At 39.0% G+C, this 24,475-nt stretch overlaps 1 protein-coding gene across 5 annotated transcripts in view; it reads left to right on the forward strand.

Annotated features, from left to right (window-relative positions):
- The window catches only part of CNKSR2 (connector enhancer of kinase suppressor of Ras 2), a 206,825-nt gene that overhangs the window by 25,652 nt on the left and 156,698 nt on the right, over window positions 1-24,475 (forward strand). For all 5 annotated transcript variants that reach the window (XM_030234813.2, XM_030234814.2, XM_050978190.1 and 2 more), the window contains exons 2-3: window positions 10,240-10,403; window positions 22,310-22,512. In XM_030234813.2, coding sequence (XP_030090673.1) covers window positions 10,240-10,403; window positions 22,310-22,512 — 367 coding nt within the window. The remainder of the gene's footprint in view (window positions 1-10,239; window positions 10,404-22,309; window positions 22,513-24,475) is intronic.

Consider the following 24,475-nt stretch of genomic DNA (forward strand, 5'->3'; position numbering starts at 1 on the left):
ATTTGATGGCTTTGCAATTTCAGTAGTTGTATGGTGTGAAGTACAGCTGCAGATAATCATGGGAGACAGTGAAAAGCTATGGAAAATAAGGCTTTCATATCTTAAGTCCTGAGGCTGTGTTTCAGACTTAGCCTGTTCTAAACTCTTGAAGAAGCCAATAGCACACCTATTTAGACAAAACCTGCCATCCTTAGGGAATATGGTGGTTCCATTTCAATGCTTACAGTAATTCTGGGGAATTTGATAGTTTGTCATTGTTACTTGGTGCAAAATTGTTTGGGGGCAGGTGCAGCACATTAGTGCAGTTGTGCTCAGAGATGTGCAGCTGTAGCCCAGGGCCTGGACAGATGGAGGGCAGGTTTGCTTTGGTCCTTTCCAGCTCTGGCACTGCTATGTTGGTGGTGTGCTTGAGCCTGTTGGTACTCACTTCAGCCTATTTTAATGTCATCAGTGCTCAGTGCTTGCTAGAGAGATGTGTTGGAGGAGTTTTTGTTGTGCTCATTTATAAATTGCTTTTTACTGTATGAGGATCCAATTAGTAATAAAGTTACTCCTTATAGGTGGATGTGATAGCAAATTTGTGGGAAGCATCAAATCCCTACAGTGGTAGTGATGCAGACAGCTCTTGAATGAGGAATCATTTTAGGGAAGAAAAACTGCAGCATTTGAAATTTCAACATTTAATGAAAGACAAATCAAATAGGTGTTAGTTAATGGTATTTAGATCCCTAATTTTATAGTGTTGGTTGAAAAATCCCTATATGCTAAGATACTTGCAGTGTATTCTAGTTTATTTGTGATAATTGGAGCAGAAATATGGTACTTTGAGGAAGAAGTAAACATTGATTGGACCCAAGATATCCCTTTCCTGAGGTACTCTGCAAACTAGAGTGCATGTGAAAAAAGGGGAGAATGATTGTGAGAACATGCAAACTGCAATGTGAAACAGAGTGGAAATGAAAGTAGCTGTTGAGGGATTTGCCTTTATTAGCTAGCCAGCGTGAATTTCTTGGGAAAAGAGAAGTAGATTGAGCTTCTTGGGTCAGGGCCATGTCTCCTTGTATGTTACTTTGTTCAGTCTCTAGCACTGTGGGACCCTGAATAAGGCTAGACTGGCTGGATTCTTAAAAATCATCAGCCTGGATCATAAAAATATATTACTACATGTAAAGTGCCAATGTCACTTTTGCCTCTTGCTTTTGCAAAGCTTTGATGGTACATTCCTGTTATCAGTTCTGCTCCAAAAATCATAAGGGCATAGACTTAAGTAAGAAAAAATAATGTAATTTCCTCTTTGAAGTTTTAGGGGACTATTTAATTCAGTTTTTATAGTCTTATAATCTTAATGCTTGGATAACTTTTTGGAGAACTTCTGGTTTTGGATCAGTTATTTCTGAGATGCCTCTCCTCTTGGACTGAAATTCTAACCTTGAAGTTAAAAAGCTGTCATTTTATGCATTTTACTATAAAAGTGAATGCACACTTTCTCATCCCAGCCCCACTGGGGCTGTCCTCAGCCCCTGTAGTTAGGTGTTGTGATTATCAGGAGTAAGTCAATGTGTTCCTTTCATTTTGCTTCATTTGAGGGATTCCTGATATTTAAGAATGCTGTGGGTTGTTTGGCTCCTCTGCCTTCCACTGTCAAGGAGATTTCTGCTGCCATCATCAGCTACACCAACTTTTCAGCACACTTCAGCAATTCTCATGTGTAAAGGCCACAGCTGTAGTTGAACAATGTGCTCATTGTAATCCAATAATAAAAGTCCTAAATATAACAATAATTATAACCCCTTACACTGAGAACAATATTGATAATCAGGGATACTAATCCTTGAATTTCATAGAAATAAAGCTTGACAGTGGTTGTTGCAGTGTTTTCCATGTTTTAAGGTTTAAAATACTTTGCAAAACTAGTATGTAGTTGTGTTAAGATTTGGCTTTGCTATACAGATGGGCATAATGGAAGCAAAAAGTACACAGAGAAATACAAATTATTACATTTATGGACAGCTAAACAGAATGCTGTGGATATTATTCTTGTAATTAACGAGTCTTGCTTGCCATAATAAGCTCTGATTATAAGTAGTCTAAACTGATTTTATTAAAATAAGCCCTGTTGGACACAGCACCCCATTTGGTCTTGTGTATCTTTAAGTCATGCTTATAAATAGTTCTACATGTACATTTTTGGTTTCTCTTGTTTCCTTTAGTTTTGTTTTTTCAGTAGAACACTTTTAAATTGGTCAGTGTGAAGTTGTTTGTAAAGTAGAGCTTTTTCATGTAGATGAGACATGTGTGATCCCCACAGTCTCGATATTTCTCTAATTTTCAGATGAACAAAATTGCCATGTATTGCCAACATGGTCATACAATTAAATATATCCAGGTCTTATAAGAGGGCAATCCCAAAAAGAGAATGTATCTGTAGGCATAGAAATAGCAGATCCTTCCCAGCTGGATTCCTTGAGCAGGATTTAATTTTTAGTTGCAGAATTCATAGTGATTTGAGACAGTACATCTTTCATCTGAGGCTTCTGTTTTGATCCATTGCTGTCACAAAGACACTCTTTGACTCCCAGGTTCTTGACCAGTGTAATGCCATCTCCTTGTTTGGTTGTGCTTTCAACACTGACCAACCACAGGTCCTCCTGACAAGGACCTTAAGAAGAAGTCAAGAGAGGCTGAGTTTGAATTATGTTGCTGCTTTTCATGGTCACATCTCTCTTTTGCATTCTTCATTTTACAAACTTAACATGTTTTTCTAGATGAAGTAGTATTATACCCAGGGGATATAAAGTGGGTTTTTTAATTGTGTTTCTCTTTCATTATCTAAAATAGTAGTTTTTAGTTAGCAGTACCTTTCAGCTAATGTTTTGACTGAACACTTGAAAATTCCTAGTAAAAAATACATTTAAACTAAACTGCACATAGAAAACACGTACTCTTATACTATATTCTATGAATACACATTGTGCTTGAAGGAATAATTATTTGGACGTTCTTGGTAATTTTTAATGTTTCTCTTTAGTGCTTTTGGAATTTTATTTTACTCTGCTATGTCATAGAGAGGGAGAGAAGGGAGTGAGAGACAGAATAATTTTGCAGAGTGAAGAACAGATATGTTTCGCAGTTAGAGGGCTTTCACCTGAAATTACATATAAACAGTGCATAAACTGATTGTCCAACTGGTTTGCAAGTACTGCTGTAATCCAGGCATTTGGCAATTCTTTTTTTTCATTAATCCAGTACCCATTCCTTAATCATCCAGCAATTAGTGTGCTGGGGTTTTTTTTTCAGTTTCAAATGTATCATGATGTTTTTTCAGTCTGTACTGAAAGCTGCTTCTGGTGGTTCATGGAACATCCTTCCTCAGTGCCCCTCTGGGATGGGGCATTACTTTTTTGCAGCGATCATGTTCACAGTAGGCATTTGCCATCCATGGCACTTAAAACATTCTGTTCTTTGCACTGTCTTCTGGCACTAATAACTGTGACATCTGTTTGTCACATATGAAGCCCAGGAGGTGCTGAAGACCCTGAAGCAGTGAGCATCCCTTCTGTGGGCAGAGGAAAATTATCTTTGCCTCTCAGGTGGGAGGTGGCTGGCTTGGCTCGCCCCTGCTTTCTGTGGTGACATTAGGACTGAGGAGCATGGAGAGTTTCCAAATACCCATCTCCCATGTACAGATTGTGGGGAAAACTGGCCTTCCTGGTCTTGCCTCTCATCTTTTGGTTCTGGGGAAAAATGTGAGTGGAGATAATTGCCTGCTGTGACCTGCCAGCAGTGTCTGTGCCCAGGAAGGGCTCTCTTGGTGGAAGGGGAAGAGAGGGAGAAGTTTTCTGCTTGGTTGCCTTGTTCTTTGGCATTACTAAAGCTTGTACTTTTGTACAATTAAGGTGAATAGACTAATAGCCTATCAGCCCTGGATTAGAAAGCCTAGATGCAAATGCATATGTCATAGCAAAATTTTTTAACTTACCAGGAACTCGGTTGAATTTTCAGGTTTGAAACATATGTAGACTGATGTGCAGTCTCAAAGGTTGTCGGTCCTTAAGAATACTTGGCTTAAATTTGATGGTGAGCAGGGGTAAAACAACTGTAACTTTTGAGAGGTCATTTCCATCATTCTAGTTTAGGTAAAAGCATTGCAAATAGTTTGCAATATGGAAGGTGTTGGGATAGTGCTACGTATATGCACACCCAGTTTATATTACATTCTAGCTTACTTTTCTTTTTCATGGCTTGGTAAATTCTGTGCTGCAGTCCATTGCATGAATTTGTATTTGTAAAGGTATAAAAGCTGATGGAGTTCAGGTACTCCTTTTGTACAGATTGAAAGATAAATTTGTTTGCCTTATATTAAAAAAAAACAACAAAAAAACAAGAAAAGCCCTGGGCATTTCATTTTGTTTCTGGTTTGTTTCATTTTTTTAGTAAAGCTGTGTGCCTTTCCTTCCCATGCAAAATTATTCCATGGATTGTTTGTATGTTACTGCTTTTCAGTAAGTGCTGTGTTTACAGAACAAGAAGTTGCCCAGGGAAGTTGTCAGTTTGTGTCCTCACTCTGATATACCAGGGGAGTAGAAAAATATACTCCTTGTCAAAGTTTCAGGTATGATAATTAAACCTGTAATGTTCATCATCTTTTCCTTAACCCAAGGAAAAGGTTGCTGATAAGGACAGAAGGTCTGTTATTTCCACTGTACTTTCCCAACCTTGAAAAAAATTTATTTTACTGCAAATTTGAGGAAGAATATTCTACCCAGTTGCCTCTGTTTTTAGAACTGTATCTGAGTAGCTGATTTTATTCTGATCTAGCCATAGAAAGAGCCTTTTAAAATATTTTTTAGTCTCTTAGAGGTGGAAAAGACTGAACTGCTTGCAGAGGAGGAGCAGACTGAGATCAGAACCTCAAATATATTTCATGGAGAGGCTTATTTGAGTTTCAGTTGGCTCAGATGTGCATAACATGTTGTGGCAGTGAATTACAGGGCATTTTGTTGGTTAGCTTGTTTCAAAAGATGACCTGTTACATCAAAATAAGACAATTCCTCAGAATGATCATGAAGTTATTAGTTAGGAGACTGTGACCATGGGGGATTTCTCTGGAGGGTCATATTGGATCTTGCAGTCTTATTCCAGAAAATCATATGAATAAGAAAATAAAATTAAACCTTTCTTTGATGCTGTTGTAATAAAAGGAATTAATTACATAAAAACCTGTCTGATTTGCATCTGTGAACTGTTGAAAATTGTTAATAGCTTGATGAACTCTGAATAAGCCCATGCAAGGTAGAACTCAATGGACAGAGTTGGGAAAAAAAACCAGCTCCAGTATGTTCTACTTGCAAGAGAAGTTTTTCCAGATGTTTGTTTGGTTTTTTTTTGTTTTTAAAGCATTGAGTCTTCTGTACAGGTTTTTTTTGGAGGAGCATTTTTTACTTTCTTGCTGGTATTTATGTATTTAATCCCACAAGTGAGGTAGAGCACACTTGAGATTAAATATGAAGAGTTATTCATTTTCTGTCAGTGCCCAGAATGGTCCATCTGTGTACACAGCACCTCAAGTATACTCCAGCTAACAAAGATGGGCAGTGTATTAATTAACATCTTCATTGCTTTTGTAGGCGTGAATCTAACAGGCCAGGTAATGAGTCTGTAATGGGTCTGGACAGCATTCAGGCTCCATGGTTGATAAACTCAGGTGAAAAGCACGTGGGGCAGGGTAGTTAACATCATTGGAGGTCTCTCTTATTGCTGGAACTCAAGACCAGGCATCTTTCAAGGAAAAAAAGGTCATAGAATATAGTTTCCTTTAAAGAGCAGCTTTAAAAGAAGAGGACTATCATCATACCGTTTAAGAGGACGAGTGTCATACTTTACCTCTCTTACTACTAAAACCCCTGTGCCTTTACATATACTTGAAAAATCTTACTGTTATTTTGCATGAGGAACAGAGTTGTTGAATATAAGACTATTATTTGTATACTGACCCCACAAAACCTGGTTTTTAAATGCTCTGGGGCCTTACAGATCCAGAACATAATCATGGCTTTTGGACTGAGGCCACTTCTTGAAATATCCAGGAGTGCTGGGTGCACTGCAGTCTTAATCTCACCCATGGCCAGGAACAGGGAGTAGTGCATCAAACTGAGTTATTTGCTGGAATTGCTGTGGTATGGGGGTTGGGTGACATCCTCTCATATGACAGAGGGGAAGAAGCAGAGCAGCCTTTGGCAGCTAGAAAAATTGCTAACTGCGTTGAGGTTGGGTGGATTTTGGACTTGCAGAAAATTTGGAGAAGACAGTACTCTTTAGTTGTTATTTTCATTTAGCTTCCTCTCCAGGCACCTGGTGTTTTTTTTGGTACATCTTGTCCTGTCCCAAGTTAATGGTATCATCAACTGGGAATGCTCGTTCTGTGCAGCTCCCCTCCTGTTGATTTGAAGGCAGCATGGCTGTCTGGATGTGTTGTGGCTTTGGGGGCAAAAGGTGTGGGAGAGGAATGCTGTCCTTTTGTATTATTATTATTATCATCATCATCATTATTGTCATCATAATCATCTGTTCACAGTTTTGTTTACAAAAAGAAGAGTTGTTCTTTAATTCAGAAATACAATGACTGAAATAAATTACTTTAAAAGGATGTTTAGGGAATAAGGAGACATATTTGTGGCAAGCTATTCTGAAAACGTCACCCAGTATATGGTTAAATTATTTTGTTGTTTCCTGGCTGTAATTTTTACAAAATTGGTGAGTAATATTGTAATATCAAACAATTGTCAGTAATATTTTTGTTCTCTTAAATTTTTTTCTCACCCTGTAGGAACTCCATGCATCCATCTAGATTACATCTGAATGACAAAAATACTTAGGTAGCAGGAGGAGGAAGAGTAATGCCTTTACGTAGAACAATCTGTCAGTAACTGTTTATTAAGTGCATCTGTCATGTCTTATTCTGGATTTGTGTTGCTAGTTCCTTAACTGGTAATTCATTTTTTGATACCTGATGACGTTGATTATTTAATGTTATTCTCATTCAGCAGTCTATGTAACCAATGTGGGTCTTAAGTTCTGGAAAAGCAGAAGTACACTGAGTCCCTCATCCAGATCATCAATATTTTAAAATGGACTGGCCTCAACAGAGAACCCCAAGGAGCATCACTAGTGACCAGCCACCAGCTGGATTCACTCCATTCACCACCACTCCCGGAGCCCAGTCATCCAGCCAGTTTTATACCCAGTCAAGAGTACACCCACCCAAGCCATGAGCTGCCCGTTTTTCCAGGAAAATGCTGTGGGAGATGATGTCAAAGACTCTTCTGAAGTCTATGTAGACAAATACCACAGCTTTTTCCTCATTTACTATGGGGGTCACCCTGTCACAGAAGGAGCTCAGATTGGTCAAACAGAACATACCTTTTCTAAATCCATGCTGGCTGGGCCTGATCTCCCAGGTGTCCTGTATGTGCCGTGTGATTGCACTCAGGAAGAGCTGCTCCATGACCTTTCCTGGCATGAGTTCAGACTGAAAGGTTTGTGGTTGCTGACATTCTCCTTCCAGCACTTCTTGGAGCTGAAAAATTGCTAACTACGTTGAGGTTGGGTGGATTTTGGACTTGCAGGAAATTAGGAGAAGACAGTACTCTTGGAGCTGGACATCACATTTGCTGGTCTGCAGTCAACTGGATCCTCTCCAGTTAGCCAGGGCTGCTGGCAGTTGGTGGAAAGTGGCTCAGCGAGCAGTTGCATCAGCTCCCTCAGTACCCTTGGGTGGATCCCATCCAGCCCACAGACTTTTTTGTGTTTAAGTAATGTAATAGGTCACTGACCATTTCCCCTTGGATTATGGAGGCTTCATTCTGCTCCCCATCCCTGTCTTCTAGCTCGGGAGACTGAGTCCCTGGAGAACTATTGGTCTTGTTACTCAAGGCTGAGGCAGAGAAGACATAAAGTACCTTAGTCTTTTCTTCATTCTTCCCTGTTGTGTTTCCCCCCACATCTAATACAGGTGGAAGATTCTCTGTGGTTCTCCTTTGGCTGTTATTGTATTTATAGAAACACTTATTTTTTCTCTTATGGCACTGGCCCAATTAAGTTCTAGTTGGTCTATCTTATTTTCTCCCTGTATAACCTCATGATATCCCTGTAGTCCTCCTGAGTTTCCTGCCCCTTCTGCAAAAGTTATAAACTCTCTTTTTTTTCCTGAGTTCCAGTTAAAGCTCTTGCTTCAGCCAGGCTGGTCTTCTTTCCTGACAGCTCAATTTTCACCTTGTCACAGAATCACAGAATATTCTGTGTTGGAAGGGGCCCACAAGGATCGAGTCCAGCTCTTAAAGAGAATGGTCTGTACAAGGATCAACCCCTCCCTCAGCTTTGGTGCATGTTAGCATCATGCTCTGACCAGCTGAGCTGATCTAAGGAGCTGCCTATGGAGGGGTCCTTTGCTGCCCTTCTAAGATTTCTTTCCTAAAGAATGCGTTGACCAACTTTTTGATTGGAAAAGGCAGTGAAATGAAGGCAATAGCTTCAAGTGCTTGATTAACCTAGACCTTTAAGTATCTGTGTTTTGGAGGCAGAAAATCAGGCAGCAGGCTCTGGAAGGACATGGTTGAAGTCTGCAGGAACTGGAGACTTTGTCCTATATCCTGAGACTGGAGCACTTATTTTACAGTGTGTCTGTGTGTAGTTTGGTTTTAGTGTGTGAATTCTAGAGGTTAAAGCCCTATGAATATTCTGGTATAGTATGAATATTCATGGTATAGCATGGACAGAGTGTGGGTGACTCCTGCCCGAAGGCTGAGCCAGGAACCACAGGCTGGGGCATCCCTGGGGCATCCTACTGGGGCATCCCTGCCTGCAGCACCAACAGGTTCCTCATGTGAGTCTCTTCTGAGGTGTGGCTATACCCTGAAAGGCACGAATGAGAACCAAACATTCAACAAAACCAGTTTCTGAGAAGCTTTCTGTTGTATACTGGGGCTCTTACAGCATTAGTGGAGCTCAGCAGTCAGATCAATCTTTTATCTTCCATGTATCTTCAGATTTTTCAGATATTTTGATTAGCAAGTAAGAATGTTCTTGGTTTCTTCCAGTCTAATGGGCAGATGTCTTTTCACTATTAGGGATTGTTTGAAGACGTTTTTCAGAAAGTTGTATCTCTTGAGAATCAGCAAGATTAATGCATTCAGGGCTTTGTCAAGTCCTGTTGCTTGGTAGCAGTCATGTTGATCCATTGGAAAGTATTCAGACAGAAATGTTAAATGGACCACTAAATACCCAAGAGTCTTACTTATCCCCTTGGTACATGAGTGCACGTGCTGCAGGGCTTCCCTATACTGCCTGGCTCTCTTGGGCAAAGATTGATGGGCCAGAGATGTGTGATGGATTCTCTCACAATCTGCAGAGCTCTTTGCTCCAGGTGAATGTGTGGCCAGCTGCATGTCATTGACTCATAATCAAGCTGAAAAGGTAGAATATGGATGCCCCCCCAAAGCAGGACCTGTACAATGCTGCATTCAGCCATTCCTGAGCAAATGTGTGCATGACTTTCAGCCATGTTTTTTGGCATAATGGGCCTGCTGATTACTCTGTTCTGAGAAGTGCAGCCAGGTCTTGATTTGAGTGGATTTTCATGCTCATTTATGTACTGTCACTCCTTGCAGGTCACTTTGTGGTACATTGAGCTAGATCTGCTGCTGCAGTTGGGGCCCATTTTTTGCATTTGCAGTGCTACTGCCTTTTTTGTTCTCAGCTCTTTGCAGCTTGTTTTAGAAGCTGGCATGATCTGTGAGCTTTCAGGTGTCTCAGCAGTATGTGAGTGACCCTGGAGTGGGAGAGACGCTGTGGTGTGGCACTGCCACTTTGTGTTTGACTGTGTGTTCCATTGTTCCCTTTTCTCCTCTCCCCTTCCAGATGTGATGGAGGCATCCCTAGCATACCTGTTATTAGGGGCTGCCAGACTGACATTTATAGCACAGTAAACTACAGGAATTCAGGGCTTTATTCAGGGTTTGGGAGCAGTTGGTATCATCCACAGGTAAAAAAAGCCAATGGCTGCTGTAGCTCTTCAAATCCTAAAGTTTCTGGGTAACATAAAATTTTTTTAATGTTAAAATACTTCTCTTAAAGATAGGGCAAGAATCTTCTTCTGGCTTAATTTTTGGCCAGTTTTATTTCCTACTAGGGTACAAAATGTTGCTAACTTTTGTCTTCCCTCCTTCTGTCCTTTTGTTGCAGGTCTTGATGATTGCCTGCAGCAATATATAAAGAACTTTGAGAGAGAGAAGATTAGTGGTGACCAGCTATTACGAATTACTCATCAGGAACTGGAAGATCTTGGAGTCACACGAATTGGCCATCAGGAGCTTATCTTGGAAGCAGTAGACTTGCTCTGTGCACTGGTAAACTTCTTGGGGCAAATGGGGAGGGGTGAACAGTGTTCATATATTCACACTTCCTGTACTCAAATTGTTAGTCCTAAAGACTTATCCAAGCAGCTCAAGAAACTCCTGATTTGTAATGTGTGAACAGTTTAGCATTTTAAACCATGGGCAAGATAAAGGGACTAATCTATTGATAGAGTGATGTTTATTAAATAAGTTCGTATCAGAGATTTAGGGCTTGCATATTTGTCTTTATAGAATAAAAGTTTATCTGAAATCACTAGTTTCTAGAGAAACTAGACTCTGTTTGGTTTGGAATGTAAAATAATTATATATGTGAATGGTGTAATTGAGTGTTGGTTGCCCTTTACAGACAAAATGTTCTGATATTAACCATGTCATTCTTCACTGATCCTTTCATGCAAATTATGTTTTAGATGATTTTTGAGCCTGATGAAACAGAGCTGCTTGTATTTCACAGTTGAAAGGATTAAATACTGAAGTAATTATCTTATGTATAAATAATATATAAATTTTTGATAGGGCATAGGGAAGGATTTTTGTAATGGTCTTTTCAGTCAGGTCATGTCGTGCATAACTAGGATTATCTGCTCAGCAAGGGTTGTGGTGCTGACTTCACCCTCCTTATGAACTTCTAGTGTGTGTCTGTAAAGATTAGTGATAGATTGGGCATGCAGCATTCTCCACTGTAGAAAGGATTGTGAATAGCTCTGTTAAGATGTACTTCACTGCCTAAGGTGCTGTTTTGTGGGTTTTTAGTACATGCTATTCTTCAAGCCTCAGAAGGAGCTTTTAAGAAAGCTGAATCCTGGGAGAGGCAATCAAAGACCATAGGCTGAAAGGCTCTTCAGAAGGGCTTGTTGGTTCTCCATATGCAGCAGTTTTTCTGAATACCCTGTTGTTACATTTTTGGGGTATTGTGAAGTGTAATGAAAAGGAGAGAGTGAAAAAAATAAAAATACCTAAAAAAGTTTAAAAAAGGAGAAAGCTTTTTCATACAGGAAAACATTTGATTTTAAACACAGGTTATCTTCAGTAGAGTACAGTTTCTAGTAGCATTGCAGTGTGAGTCAGTGCAATAAGTTAACTCATCAATTTGTTTTTAAATAAGGAAGTTGCAATCTTTAAAAAATGCTACTGATATAGAAGGGGACATAAAGAGTTATTCACAAAGTACTTTTCTTATCAGACAGTGCAAAAGAAGACAAGAAAGTAAATACTTCAGTTAACTGAGAAAGATAAAGTCTAAGTTGGGGGGGCACCAATGACTGTTTTTCCCAGTCACACAGAGAAACAGATTGTGGCTCTTTGAAAAATAAATTACTGTTAAGGAAAAAAAACCCCCTTGTTTAGTAGCTGAAATTTCTTTTTTCTTTGGTATGTAATTACAGATATAATCTTCAGACAAGCAAACACAACTTGTCTTTGTAGCTCCTTTATCTTAGGCAAAAGTGTATAGAACTAAGTTGAATATAAAATAAGAACTTTCTAGCAAAGGCTAAGAATGCATCTTAAGTGCATGCAGCAAGACTCCCTGTTCCTGGTTCTTGTTGCACATACAGTATTGTCTGCTTTTCTGAGTTTGTCTTAGAGAAGATTGCTAAAACACAGTGGCATGAGTTCAGATCGCAGCTTCTAATTTAAGATGAGGTTTTTGCAGTCTCACAATTGGCTCCCAATGGCTCCTTGGGGATGCTAAATGCTATTGTTGTATTGATTTTAGTGAACTTAATTTGAATTTATTGTTTACCAATCAGATAAACCTCTTAGAAATTTAATTCAGAGGCAATCCATTTGGCTGGACTGGTCCTATGCTTACAGGCTTTTCTTTTTTTATTGCATCTGTGAGTGTCTGTCCTGGGTAGGGCTTGTCTTTTCTTCTGATTTGACTTTAATATTAGCTGTATTGTTTAGAAGAACATTAAGCCTATGACTCTCCAATATAGGCTAACTGCTAATTCAGATAGCGGCTAAGCTTTTTTTTTTTTTAATTATCTGAGTTTTTTGTTTTTGTTTTTGTTTCACAGGAGTGTGACAGAGGTTTCATGATAGAACTTAGCATGTGTTACAAATACATGATCCAAATGAGTTAACATCTCTTTGGATGCTGGAGAAGATGGATGGTATGATGGGCTATGAATAGTAAAGTTAATTATGCTTTGCAAGCTTAACCCTGGATTAATTTAAAAGTAAATATTAAAAATATACGGGATTGTTGCTTCTGCTTCTCCCCCCTTTCTCTCTGGATTAGTGAGTGCCTAAACAGTTTTTGTCATTGAGTACAAGTGAGGGGACAGAACCCCTCCCATCTCTGTTCCCACTCTCCAGGGGAGAGTTTTCCAACGCAGAGTTGTTGTCGTTTAGGAAAGCTTCTGCAATGTTGATTGCTGATGTGCTTTATTCCTGACACCCCTTCCCAATATTTTTTGGGGGCACACTTCTTGCAGTTCCCTGGCAGCTGTGGATATGGCAAACAGCAAACCAGCTGCTTGTGTTGCATGCCTATAATTCACAGGGCTGCATTTTCTTACCAGGGGAAGGTGGAGAGCCTGAACAAGCATATCTGGCTGGTATGGAGAGTGCAGGGGATGCGCCAGTGGGGGCTGTTGGACTGTGCTAAACACACAAACTGCCACAGTAAGAGTTGGGAGCCAGTTATGATTGATAACACATCCTATTTAAAGGATGTTCTTTATGGGTTTTTGACAGAAGGTGGGTGGGTGGCTGGCTGTGGTCTCTCACATTATTTGCCTCCTGTCATCAGCACTTGTAACAAATGGATCCTCCAGTGTTTGTGAGCTGATCAGAGGACAAATGGTGGCCTGTGCTATCCATCTTTGGTAGAGTCTCTCTTGGCTGCCAGCTCGCCATACTGTGCTCTTGACAGCAGAACAAGCATTCAGGGGATGATATTCACAGGTTTTCTTTTCCTGTGGAGCTTCAGGGAAGGAGGAATAAAGTTTTTGCCTAGCTGCTACTGCTGTTATAGGTCATGCTTGCTGGTAATGGTGGGGGTGTACATCCTGCATACCTTCACTGGAGCTGAACGTGCTCTGGGAGAGGGCAGGCAATCTAATGACCATAGTTCATCTCTTCCCTCTCTCCTTCAGACTGGGAAGGTGGGAGCATGTTCCATAGATTATCATGCCTTGGTGCAGCTTTGTGTTTTACAAAATCTATATGTCAGAAAAGGCACGATAAAAGAAATGTTCTCTGTGCTTAGAAGAAATAAGTAGTGATGTCTCTGATGGTATTTTGCTGCTGCTAAGAGTTTGTCATGTGTTTTTCAAGGTGAGAAACCTTGAGAAGCTGCCATGATGGATATATGCTGGCAGCATTACTTAATTTCCAGCAAGACAAATCTCCTCTTCTTGTCTTTCTGTTTTAATTGGGACGTACAATCACACTGGTGATGTCAGCAGGTAGATTTTTACTTGATGTGAATGGACATTTTTATTCATACTAACAAAATCACCCAAAATAATTGACATCTCAAAACTGGTGGAAAATTATAGTCTGAGAAACTACATGTCCAGCTCTAGAGAAAAAGGAGAAACTACTGAGATGAGTGCCACGTTTCTCCACTATTCACAGGTAATAAAATATACAGTTGTTCATTAGTTCTAACAATTACCATTAAGATCTTAGCCTCAACCTGATCCTTTTCAGTATGTGTGTGAGGGTGAAGCTAGCCTAACACTGCTTTTCCTTTAATCATTAAACAAACAGCAGTGTGGCAGACTTCATCATCACAAAATGTGACGAGCCTTGTTTCTTTGATGGTTGCTTTAAAAACTGAATGTGAATGAACAATGCCAGTAGAAGATAATTTGAGAAAGAAAAGGAGATGATGCTTACGAGAAGAGAAATGCATAATAAAGAACAAATTCCTTAGATAATGCCATCAGATCCCTATACCAGTCATCACATTTGGAATGCATCAGGGGATCTTGTAGCTCCTGCTATACGTAACTGGCGTGAAGAAAGCAAAGAAATTACATAATTCTTTCTCCATCATCTGTTTTTCAGGAGATGGAGTTTCATTTACGAAACTGGGTATGATTATTTTTTCCCGAAAAACACTACACGCTGCTTGGAGAACACAAAGACTGATGACTGCACAGCCAAACATGACTTCTTCCATCTTTAAGAAAATGATCTAGTTTACCACAATGCCTTGATAAATGAGATGCCAGATGGAGATTCCTTCTTTTTTCTTTATTTGCTTTCCTTAATATCATGTTCATTGTGTTTGCATGAAGATTAAATTAGTTTAATTTGATTTTGCTAATATTTTTAAACAGAGATCCTAAAGTAGATGTCTTGTTATAAGAATATTTGAAAAGCTTCAAAAATAATTTTTGGATGCTTTCAAGTTTTTAGTTAAAAAAGAACTTTATGAAGTCCCTGTGAATTTGCAAAATAATTCTTCATAGAATCTTAATTTGTGTAGAACAGAGTTTCGTTAAAAAACAAAACAGATTTTGCTTTATAGAGCATACTAGTTTCAGTACTAGTTTTATCCTAGTTAGTTAAAGCTGCTATGGCTGTACAGGAATTAATTGCACACTATATTTGAATCTGTAAAGCTAGAAGATTGCAGCAGATGAAATAGCATTGTTATTTAGCAGAGAAAACATTGGTGTGCACTAACAGCATGAAATTACTTACTGTTTACCACTAACACAAAACATTTATATGCAAATGAATGTAAAAAATAGACCTACTTTACCCATGAATGATTGATTCTTCTTAAGAATTATGCCTTTTATCCTAATTTCATCTTCGTGCCATTGCTCACACAAAAATACTTTTCTTTGCACTTATCACTAGTCAGATCTTAAAACTGTTTTGTCAGTAACAGTGAATATTAGACTTAATCATTATGGTGCTAAATGAAGTAGGCTTCATTTCAGAATGGAGATTTATATGTACTGAAGGTGGAATTTACTATTAGTATTCTGGATGCTCATAGCAGAAAAATTACATATCATTTTCACTATTGCCCATTGCAAGTTAAAGTTCTGCTTATATATCATGTATCATATGCCTCCCTGTCCGCAGCCTAAGCTAATCTAACTGCAGTGCAGGAAATCCTGAAGTCCATCACCAGATCAATAACGCTAAGGAGATAAAGAGTTTCTGATAGCTCATATAGATCACATTGAAAATGCGTTAGCAAATCTTTTACACAGAACTGCAGTAAACCCCATGGTGTGCCAAAGGCAGTAAATATGTCTGTATGCAAAGGGTGAACACTCTTCTTCTCACCAGCCTCTAGTATCCAGTCATGGATACTAGATATTTTTAATTGTGGGTTTTGTTGTTTTTCCTTTTCCTTCTCCTTCTCTCTCTTTTCTTTTTTTCTTTTTTCCCTTTTTTTTATTTTCCCTTTGGACTGCTTGCAGGTTTGGGAAAGTATGAAATACATATCCTGGTTCATAGAGTCATAGTGTGGCTTGGGTTAGGAGAGACATTTATAGAGTTGTAACACCCCAGTTAAAAGGAGACTGGATAAAAAGAGCTGTTAAAAAGTAAAATGTTTTTAAAAGGTAGTGTGTTCATACCAATACTTATTTCCTTTTTCAAACAATTATTTGGACTGCTGATTAGCTGTTTAAGACTTTTGGAAATGCATGTAACTGGATATGGAACTGGTAGTTCAAATTATGGAGAAATAAGAGCGTTTGGCAGGCTAGGGACTAAATTACGTGAGAAAGTAAAAAAAAAACCAAAAAAGTAATGAGCACTTGGTCTTTCAGAGTCTGTTGATTGAATAAGAGAAAGAAGAATAGTTTATATAATTGCTCTATTAGTGCTACAAAGCATGGCCTGGGCTTGGCTTTTTGACTTGTTCCTTGATTGTGATATAGAAGAAGAAGGGCATTTTTCAAGGAGATAATGATGATGACTGCATAGTCATTTTTCCTGGGTTCTGCAAGACTAGAAGTATCATGTACCTGAGTGTTTTTCTGACTATAAACATTTAGGACAAATATTTATACTCTTTGAAATGGTTTGCCTTTTAATCAGTGTGTGTTTAATAATTGCAGTAAATGATAAGTGTCATTTGAGCTATCTGGGTTTCTGTCCTTATCTACTTATTCTGTGTTTAAGAAACAGATATGTTAGGATCATGTGTTGGGCACTTCTAAATTACCCCATATGCCAGTGCTATTTGAAGGAGAGATAACCTTAGTGTTAACATTTTGAGACGCTGGAGGAAGGGCTGTTAGAAATATATGTTGTAGGCAGATCTGATGAGGTATAAAGTTACATAAGGCACCTTCCATATGACAAGCTGCTATCAGTTGCTAGCAGCTTTGGGCTGGTAAGCTATCTGCCTCATACTTTGTGGGAAGTGTTCCGCCAAATGTTTTGGAGAATGAGTTTCAGATCCATTTTGTTAATTTTTAAAATCAGCTTCAGAGGCGAAGGGTGGAACTTTTCTTGGTAAATTTTTTGTCCACCGCTAATTTTCAGGTGTTGTTTTGAAATGACTGCTGTGTGCTGTCGTATCTGTGTGATGCTGTTTTGCTTATTCATTTAAAGTCTTCCTCAGGCTTTTCAAGAAATGAGGATCCTATGAACTTTACTGTTTCCAGGTGGTTTGGTTAAAAGCAAATAAATAATACAAACAGAAAGGAGACTCAAGAATTAAGTGTGGAAGATGGAAGCACTGAAGGATAGTGAGGAGAAGAATTAAACTCACCTGAGCTGATCTTAAGTCTATTTCTTAGCAGCCATATGCTATTCTTGCCTAAAACTCCTGTGAATTAGTGAAAAATGACTTTTTATTGCACTGGAGAAAACTTACTATTTTATTCTTGTGATAGTTATCCTTATATATATATATATATCAGATGTAACTGAGAGGTTGCATTTCTTTACACATAATTGATGGCTCAGTACAGCTATCTAGACTATAAAATTCGTCTTTTCAAAAGATTGCCATTTTCTTTTTTTAAATTATATTTTTAAATTATATTTCTATTTATTTAAATTAAAATAAACCTTCACCTTTGTCAGTTTCTACAGTCATGGTTGCCTTCTGCAGAGAAGCAGCAGAAATTAATCAATGTAAGCACTGCTGTCTGCTCCCCTGACTGGTGAAGATACTGCTTTTATTTTCTTCTTGCCCACAAGCACCAGTATTACAGTAGCATCTTCAGTTCCCATCATCTCTTCAGCAGAACTGAACACTGGTCTCTGCATGCCTTTTGCTCCACATGGTTTTTAGCAATATTTTTTCATGCCTTTTGTTTCACAAGGTTTTCAGCTTTTTGGGCTGAAGAAAAGACACTGTCATTTAGAAAGGTAGGCAGAGAGGCCATATGTTCATTTCCCTGTCTTGGAGTGTTTGTAAGAGTCAAACAGTGTCACTGAACTTGGTACAGCATTTGGGCTTGGAGACATAGAGGTATTCATGGTTGCATAAAAGCTGTGATGGGGACAGCTGTTCTAAGGGATTTCTGGATTTGTTGATGGGACTGTGGTTCTGTCTGTGTTGCACATTGTACTGTGTTTAGACCTGAGCTTGGCTTAGTTAGGTAGCTGAGATGGCCTTGCACTTGCAATGGGCAGTATAAAAACACCCTAAACTAAAGTCTTGGCATCTTCTAGACAGTCTGTCTGAGCCAGCAGAGATTAGTTAGCACTGTTCAAGTTTGGAACACTTTACTTTTCAGCTGTGCTAAAAGTGTCAGATGCACTTCCTGCCATCAAGAATCAAGAGAATTTAACACAGGAAAGAGATGAGGTCTAAATTTTAACTTGTTTTTTTTTTTTTGATTGAGGGAAGCAGGGAACACAACTACGGAACATTGATCAAGCTAGTTAAAGAAAATTTTGCTTTATTTTCACATTTGGTTTGTGAACTCTCTTCTTACTCTTGGGATGATGGTGCAAGGATGGGCTTGCAAAGGGACCAGGCTGGTTCTTCTCACAAAAATACCCAGCAAAACTCCTCAGTGGTGATTAGAGCTGCTGCTTGTCAGCATGTGAAGAAAAGAGCTACAATTCCTCACTCACACTGTCACGTTAAGACACAGGAAAGTAATTAGCAGGTAAGATGTCTATTAATAGCTCCCACCACCTTCAGTTCAAACACCTGCTGACAAGCTATTACTCTATGTAGTTCAGCTTCAGCAAGTTCTTGTTTTATGATTGCCAGAAGAGACTCCATTAGAGCTGTTTCTGTTGGGGCAGGCTATCTCTGAAGACACTCTGTGGCCTCTCATTGAGGGAGTGAATGCCTAGACTTGTGTCACTTCTCATAATCTCTACAGGCATGCAGAGATTTCTTTGTGGCTCTTTCAGTGACTGTGAATGTATTTTGGCTAATGAAAGCACAACTCGTGTTAGTGCTGGCTAAATGCAGACTAGGGGAAAACAAAGAACTGTCTCCTTTGCCTGCAATTATCTTCTTACAGTGCTTGAAAATAAACGCAGTGCATTGCTAACAAAACCGTGTTGTTAATAGTGTATTACTGAATATAAAGTATGATTCAACTTGGCACTTTTTATTTAAGCAAGCTTTTTCCTAGGATTAGAACACACAGCTCTGGTAGCTTTTAACATGGGCCAAAAATATTAGTGATAAACAAAGTGAGGATTTTGTTAGCTTGGCTGCTGCTTTAGGATCCTTCTACTTAAAGGCTTCAATAAACACAGCTGCCCTGAAATTTATCTCTCTATTTTCCATCTCTGGCTTTATCTGTATGATATTACAGGTGGAGGCTTTACCAAAGTCAGTGCTGTTCTCATGTAAGACTGAACTGACATGTGGCCTAGGCACAGTGTTTTATGTTAACACACACACACACATTTGATGACTATGTGCTAAAACAGGCTTTGAATCTGTTAAGGCTACCTCTTCCTTTCTTCATATCTAATAGTGAAAAACAGTCTCTGAAAAATAATGTGGCTGTAGGTGGCCATCACTTAGATATTAAGAGGAAGCCACTAAGGTTTTGTAGCTGATTGTCTACATAAGTATATACATAAATGCAGCCTATTTTCCTGTTGTACAAAAAAAACCTGAGTGAGTTTTTGCTTGCTCTGCAGTGTTTAATATTGCAGGTTTTCTTTTCTTCTGGTGCTTTACTTTGTGGTGGTGCTGCAGGTCTGTACACTGCCTGCCAGGGCTCCCGCTGGGGTGGGCATGGCGGCCTGCACAGGCTGGGAACCAGCGCCTGCCTGTCCGAGCAGGGGAGGGACAGACAGGGTGACAAAGAGGAGATGGCAAAAGAGGGGGAGCTGAAATAATCTGGGGTTGTTGAGGACCTTTGGGATCTCACCTCGGCCTCAGCATGGTCTCCCCTGGCTCTGGGCCCTGTGTGGGGCACGGCTGGGGTGACAAGAAGGTGCCTGGGCTTGTGTGGCACCTTCCCCACACACCCCCTCCTCACCCACCTTACTTTTATATTTGGATTATCTGACTCAGCTCCTTAGGAACAGCCTGGTGAGTTAAGAAATTCAGTGTTTCAGTGTGTCAGAAAGAAGGCAGCCCTGTGAGAAGGCCTGTGGCTGGCCTGCAGCCTGTGGTGGTACCCCCCCTGCATGTGGGGGTGTGAGTGCCATGTTGTTGGGGCTTGCTTGTGGCTGGTCTTTAAGACATTTTTGGTGATTTAACATTCATCCAGAATATTTTTCATTGATTTCTTCCCCCATTAATTTTGCTAAAATGAGCTAGGTGCTCAAGAAGCAGAATGAAGTTAGAACAAACCTGTTATCTTTTTCCATCTTACTTCCCCCCTCTCCTTAATTTTGCTTCCTCAGCCAGACCAACCACAGAAAGCTGCAGGGAAAAACCAAATATGTTTTTATCTGATGTTTATCTTCTTATTTTGGACTGATTTAATAAGTTATTAGTTATGAGCCATTTAGCTGCATAATAAAGTACATTTTTCTTTTCAATCCCAATTAATTGTTTTCATCTTGTAATTTTTTATTTATAATCTAATGCTATCTGTTGTATAATTGCTCTTAAATATTTACATGGTGGAAAAGTCACTGCCCAAACATACAATTTGTCTAATTGGGATTGGTTGTAGTGGCAGTGGACAGCATCTGTGTAGTTGAGAAACATGCCTGCAGAGCCTTCCTTGGCCAAGACAGGGATGTTCACAAAAGTTCCAGTAATGGTTTATGAAGTGCCATCTTAGTGTATGGTCAGTGCCCCCTTCGGCTGAGTTCCAAAGTGCATTTTCTGCTGCAGAAGGATGGTTGTTGGTTGAGCAGCTGCCTCACAAAGTGTGCTCAGTTTACAGGCACACAGAGCTGGCTGGGAGATGGCAGATGAGCTGTGTGCTGTACTCTCTCCTTTCCATCATGAGCCCCCTTGGCATGGGAGTGGATACTGTGGGAGGGCTGGGGGCTCACTGGGAAAGGCTTCAGTATAGTGTTCCTGCAATCCCTGTATAGGAAAACTAAATTCATTTAGTAGATGGTTTGGATTGGGAGCAAGACAACTGCTGTAAATAATCACCACCTCACACCCTGCCCCTCCCCCCCAGTTCCAGTACAAAAAGACAAAGGTGAATAAGCTCCAGCAGTCTTAAATTAGCATTGACGAGTGTATCTCTTCTCCCTTCTCTCCTTGTGGACAGATCAGCATGGGAAGCAAACCAGGGCCATGGGAGGTGATGGAGTGTCATTAGGAAGTAGATTTTTCTGTGTGCATCTGAGGGCTTTGTGCATTCTGCTTCATTGTTTGTGATAGGAAATGGTCCATATTCTGTAATGAGTCGCCCATTCCGTTGTCAACTGAGCAAATTGTCAGCCCCCCATGCCATCATGTGATGTGGCTAAAGTGAGAACCTTCAAAATTTCATAATTCTCTTAGAGGAGTACTAAACTCAAGTCTGTGCAACTGCTTATTCCTTTGCCAAGGCAAATAAGTCCTTTTTGTAAGAACTCTGTCACTCTTTGTGTATGTGAGGAAAACAAATCTTTTATGGAAATGACAAATCACTGATGGTACTTTATTATATTGTAATTGAACACTGAATCAGGGCATTCTTGAGTACTATTTTGGTAGCACTTGTACTTTTGAAGAATTTCCAGCTACTGTTGTTTGTTAATATTTTTTGTTAATATGTCTGCAAAATTAGTTTTGTCTCTTCTGCACAGCTAAGGAATGTAATTTAAGTGAGTGACTCTTAAATGGAAACAAAGTTTAAAACTTGACTTCAAATGAGTGAAAAAGGTTGAGCAGGGCCGCACTATGTTCTCTGGTATGTGATTGTGGTGGTCCTTTACTGCTAAAAAAGAACAGAAGTATGCTAATTAAGTTACTTAGATCTCTGAAGCCAACAAAACCAATTTAGTGCCACACCATGTCCATGCTGTATACTTCTGCTAGTTGCAAGGCCTGGTGCCAGGTGTGTCTGAGGAGTTATTGTGAGTATGGACATGGGGTACCAATCCCTTATCATCAAGTCTACAAAGAGAACCCTCTGATCAAGGCCTGATTGGATGGTGCTCTGGGCAACCTGCTGTAGTGAAAAAGTGTCTGTTATAGGGGCAGGAATGTTAGAACAAGATGGTCTTGAAGGTCCCTTCCAACCCACACTATTCTGTGATTCTGGTGATCTACTGACAGTGATGCACTGCTTTGAAAAACAGTTTTCCAGACTAGGTTTTTTCTTTGAGATGTTATTCTCAGTACACTTTGAACAAGCTGAAGGATCACTCATAATTTTGCTCTTCTTTTGTTCTCTTTTTATGCACTTCAGAAACAGAACATTCTATACATTTAAAAACTACTGAGTGGGTGTATTTCTGCCTTAATTACTAGGAATGGTTAAGTTTTGAAGTAGAAGATCAGTCTTGCTGTTCTTGGTTCTTCTGTTCATCTGTAAAGCTAACTTATTTTCTTTTTTTTTTTTTTTTCAATGCAGAACTATGGTTTGGAGACAGAAAATCTAAAAACCCTTTCTCACAAACTGAATGCATCTGCCAAAAATCTGCAGAACTTCATTACTGGGAGGAGGAGGAGTGGTCACTATGATGGAAGGACCAGTCGCAAATTACCGAATGATTTTCTGACATCAGTAGTGGATCTGATTGGAGCAGCAAAAAGTCTTCTGGCTTGGTTGGACAGGTAAAATCTCCCAAATGTCTCACAGGTAACCAGATCACAAACATGAACAAGCTCCAACCTCTTTACAAAATGTAACATAGAAATGGATGGAAGCAGAATTCATTCATATGTTCTGAGGGGATGTTTGTACCAATTCTTTGGTTTTTTTAGGTCAGCGTGCAATTCAGATTAGCTTTTCAATTCAGTTCATATGCACTGTGACCATACACATATATACGCAACATATATAAGCAACAAGAGGACATCATTAGGTTATATATGTATTTTTTACTAATATAAAGCAGCAATTAACCCTGCATAATTCAGATTCATTGCTTTGATACTATCAAGTTCACAAAACTGATCCCACTTTTCATTTTATGGATATCGACATATAATTCCAGATTATGTGTGTGTACAAACATGCATATTGTGTTTTAGGTTTTTTTAAATAGCAATGAAATACTTCTGATTTTCTAGAGGTAGTGCTCTACACTTTTACCTTTGTTACCTAGGTCGTATGTGGGACCAGGACTGAAGTGCTTTTGCTACACTTGTAGTGACTTTTTCTAATTATAACAAGAATAATACACAGGTATTTAAGATGATTATTGAATTCCTAAAGTGGTTAAAATTAGTTTATTCATAAGTCTTTATATGATACAACGCAGTGGATTTTCATCAGAGAAAATAAAATGCTTATCTTGATTTAAAGGTGTATCTTGTTTTGTTTCCAACAGCTGAAGTTTTGTTCAGAGTATTATCTTTGTGTAACTTTTTAAATCCAATAGAGTTATTTAGTTTTATGGCTGCATGTTTTGTGTTTCATTTTTGTGAGGAGAACCAACTTCTCTCCCATAAATGACTTCCATGTGAATGGTTTAGGTCAGGCCTGAATCTTTTCCACTTCTTAAGCTAGACTGCAAGCTCTTTGTTTTGTTCAGAGGATTGCAGCTACCATTGCTTCTTTTCTATTCCCTCTCTAGCCTTTCACCAAGTTTGAAACACAGAGTACTTAAAGTTGCCTCCTAAATTTTTCTGTAGATATTTAATGTCAGTTTGCAGAGAATTAGTGCAATCTCATGGAAAGAGTTTAGTATTGAGACTTGAAAATTTGGGAGTATAATTTTAGCTCTGTCTCTAACCTGTGTTAACCTGCTTTGGAATATCTATAGGCTTCCCTTTTTCTTCCTGCAAAATCTTTATTGGCAGAAAGCAACATGTACTGGGCTTTAAAACAGAAAGAACAGTAGAAAAACATGTTCTTTTGATAATAAAGTCAATTTTTGCCACTGATTTCTATTGAGGAATAATCTTGCTTGGTTTCTCATTGAAACTGTGGTCATGAGTAAAGACTGTTGGTTAGTAAGTCAAAGTTAGTTTTGGGTTTTGGTTGTTTGTTTGATGGGTTTTTGAGTTCTTTTTTTAATAATCTGTTATTCAAAAGTAAATTTCATGTATATATACTCACACGTTTAACACATTGAAGAACAGTGGTTTTTTTGCAACTTAATATAAATTTAATAATGGAAGGTCAAGAAGAAGGTAGTTATTAATGCTAGAAAACATCTGTATCTGGGGACTGGTGTGTCACTGTAGTACTCTGCACTGCATGTACTTTTGCATTTAGCTGAAATGAAATTCAGCTGATCAGACCCCCCAGGAATTCCAAGAAGTCAAAAATGAGGGAAATTATGGTGGTATCATGCTTTCAGCAATGCTGTCTTGAGTGTCCGAAGAAAGCTTCAGATTTCCAGGAAACTTCTTTTGAAGATCCAAACACCTGGTTCTAAGAAATGTTTTCTAAAACATTTTAAGAATTTTCTGATTTATGAGCATCTGGGTATTTTGGTAAAGTTTGTTCTTCCTTATTTGTGAAGACCTCAAATGAGGATGAAGGTAGGCCAATAAATACATTTTTCTCAGGAAGTGAGAACATCTGGAGATCAATATGATTCTGCTTCCTGTATACCTTCTAAGAAAG

Source organism: Serinus canaria, chromosome 1 (assembly GCF_022539315.1).
Source record: "Serinus canaria isolate serCan28SL12 chromosome 1, serCan2020, whole genome shotgun sequence".
Lineage (NCBI taxonomy): Eukaryota > Metazoa > Chordata > Aves > Passeriformes > Fringillidae > Serinus > Serinus canaria.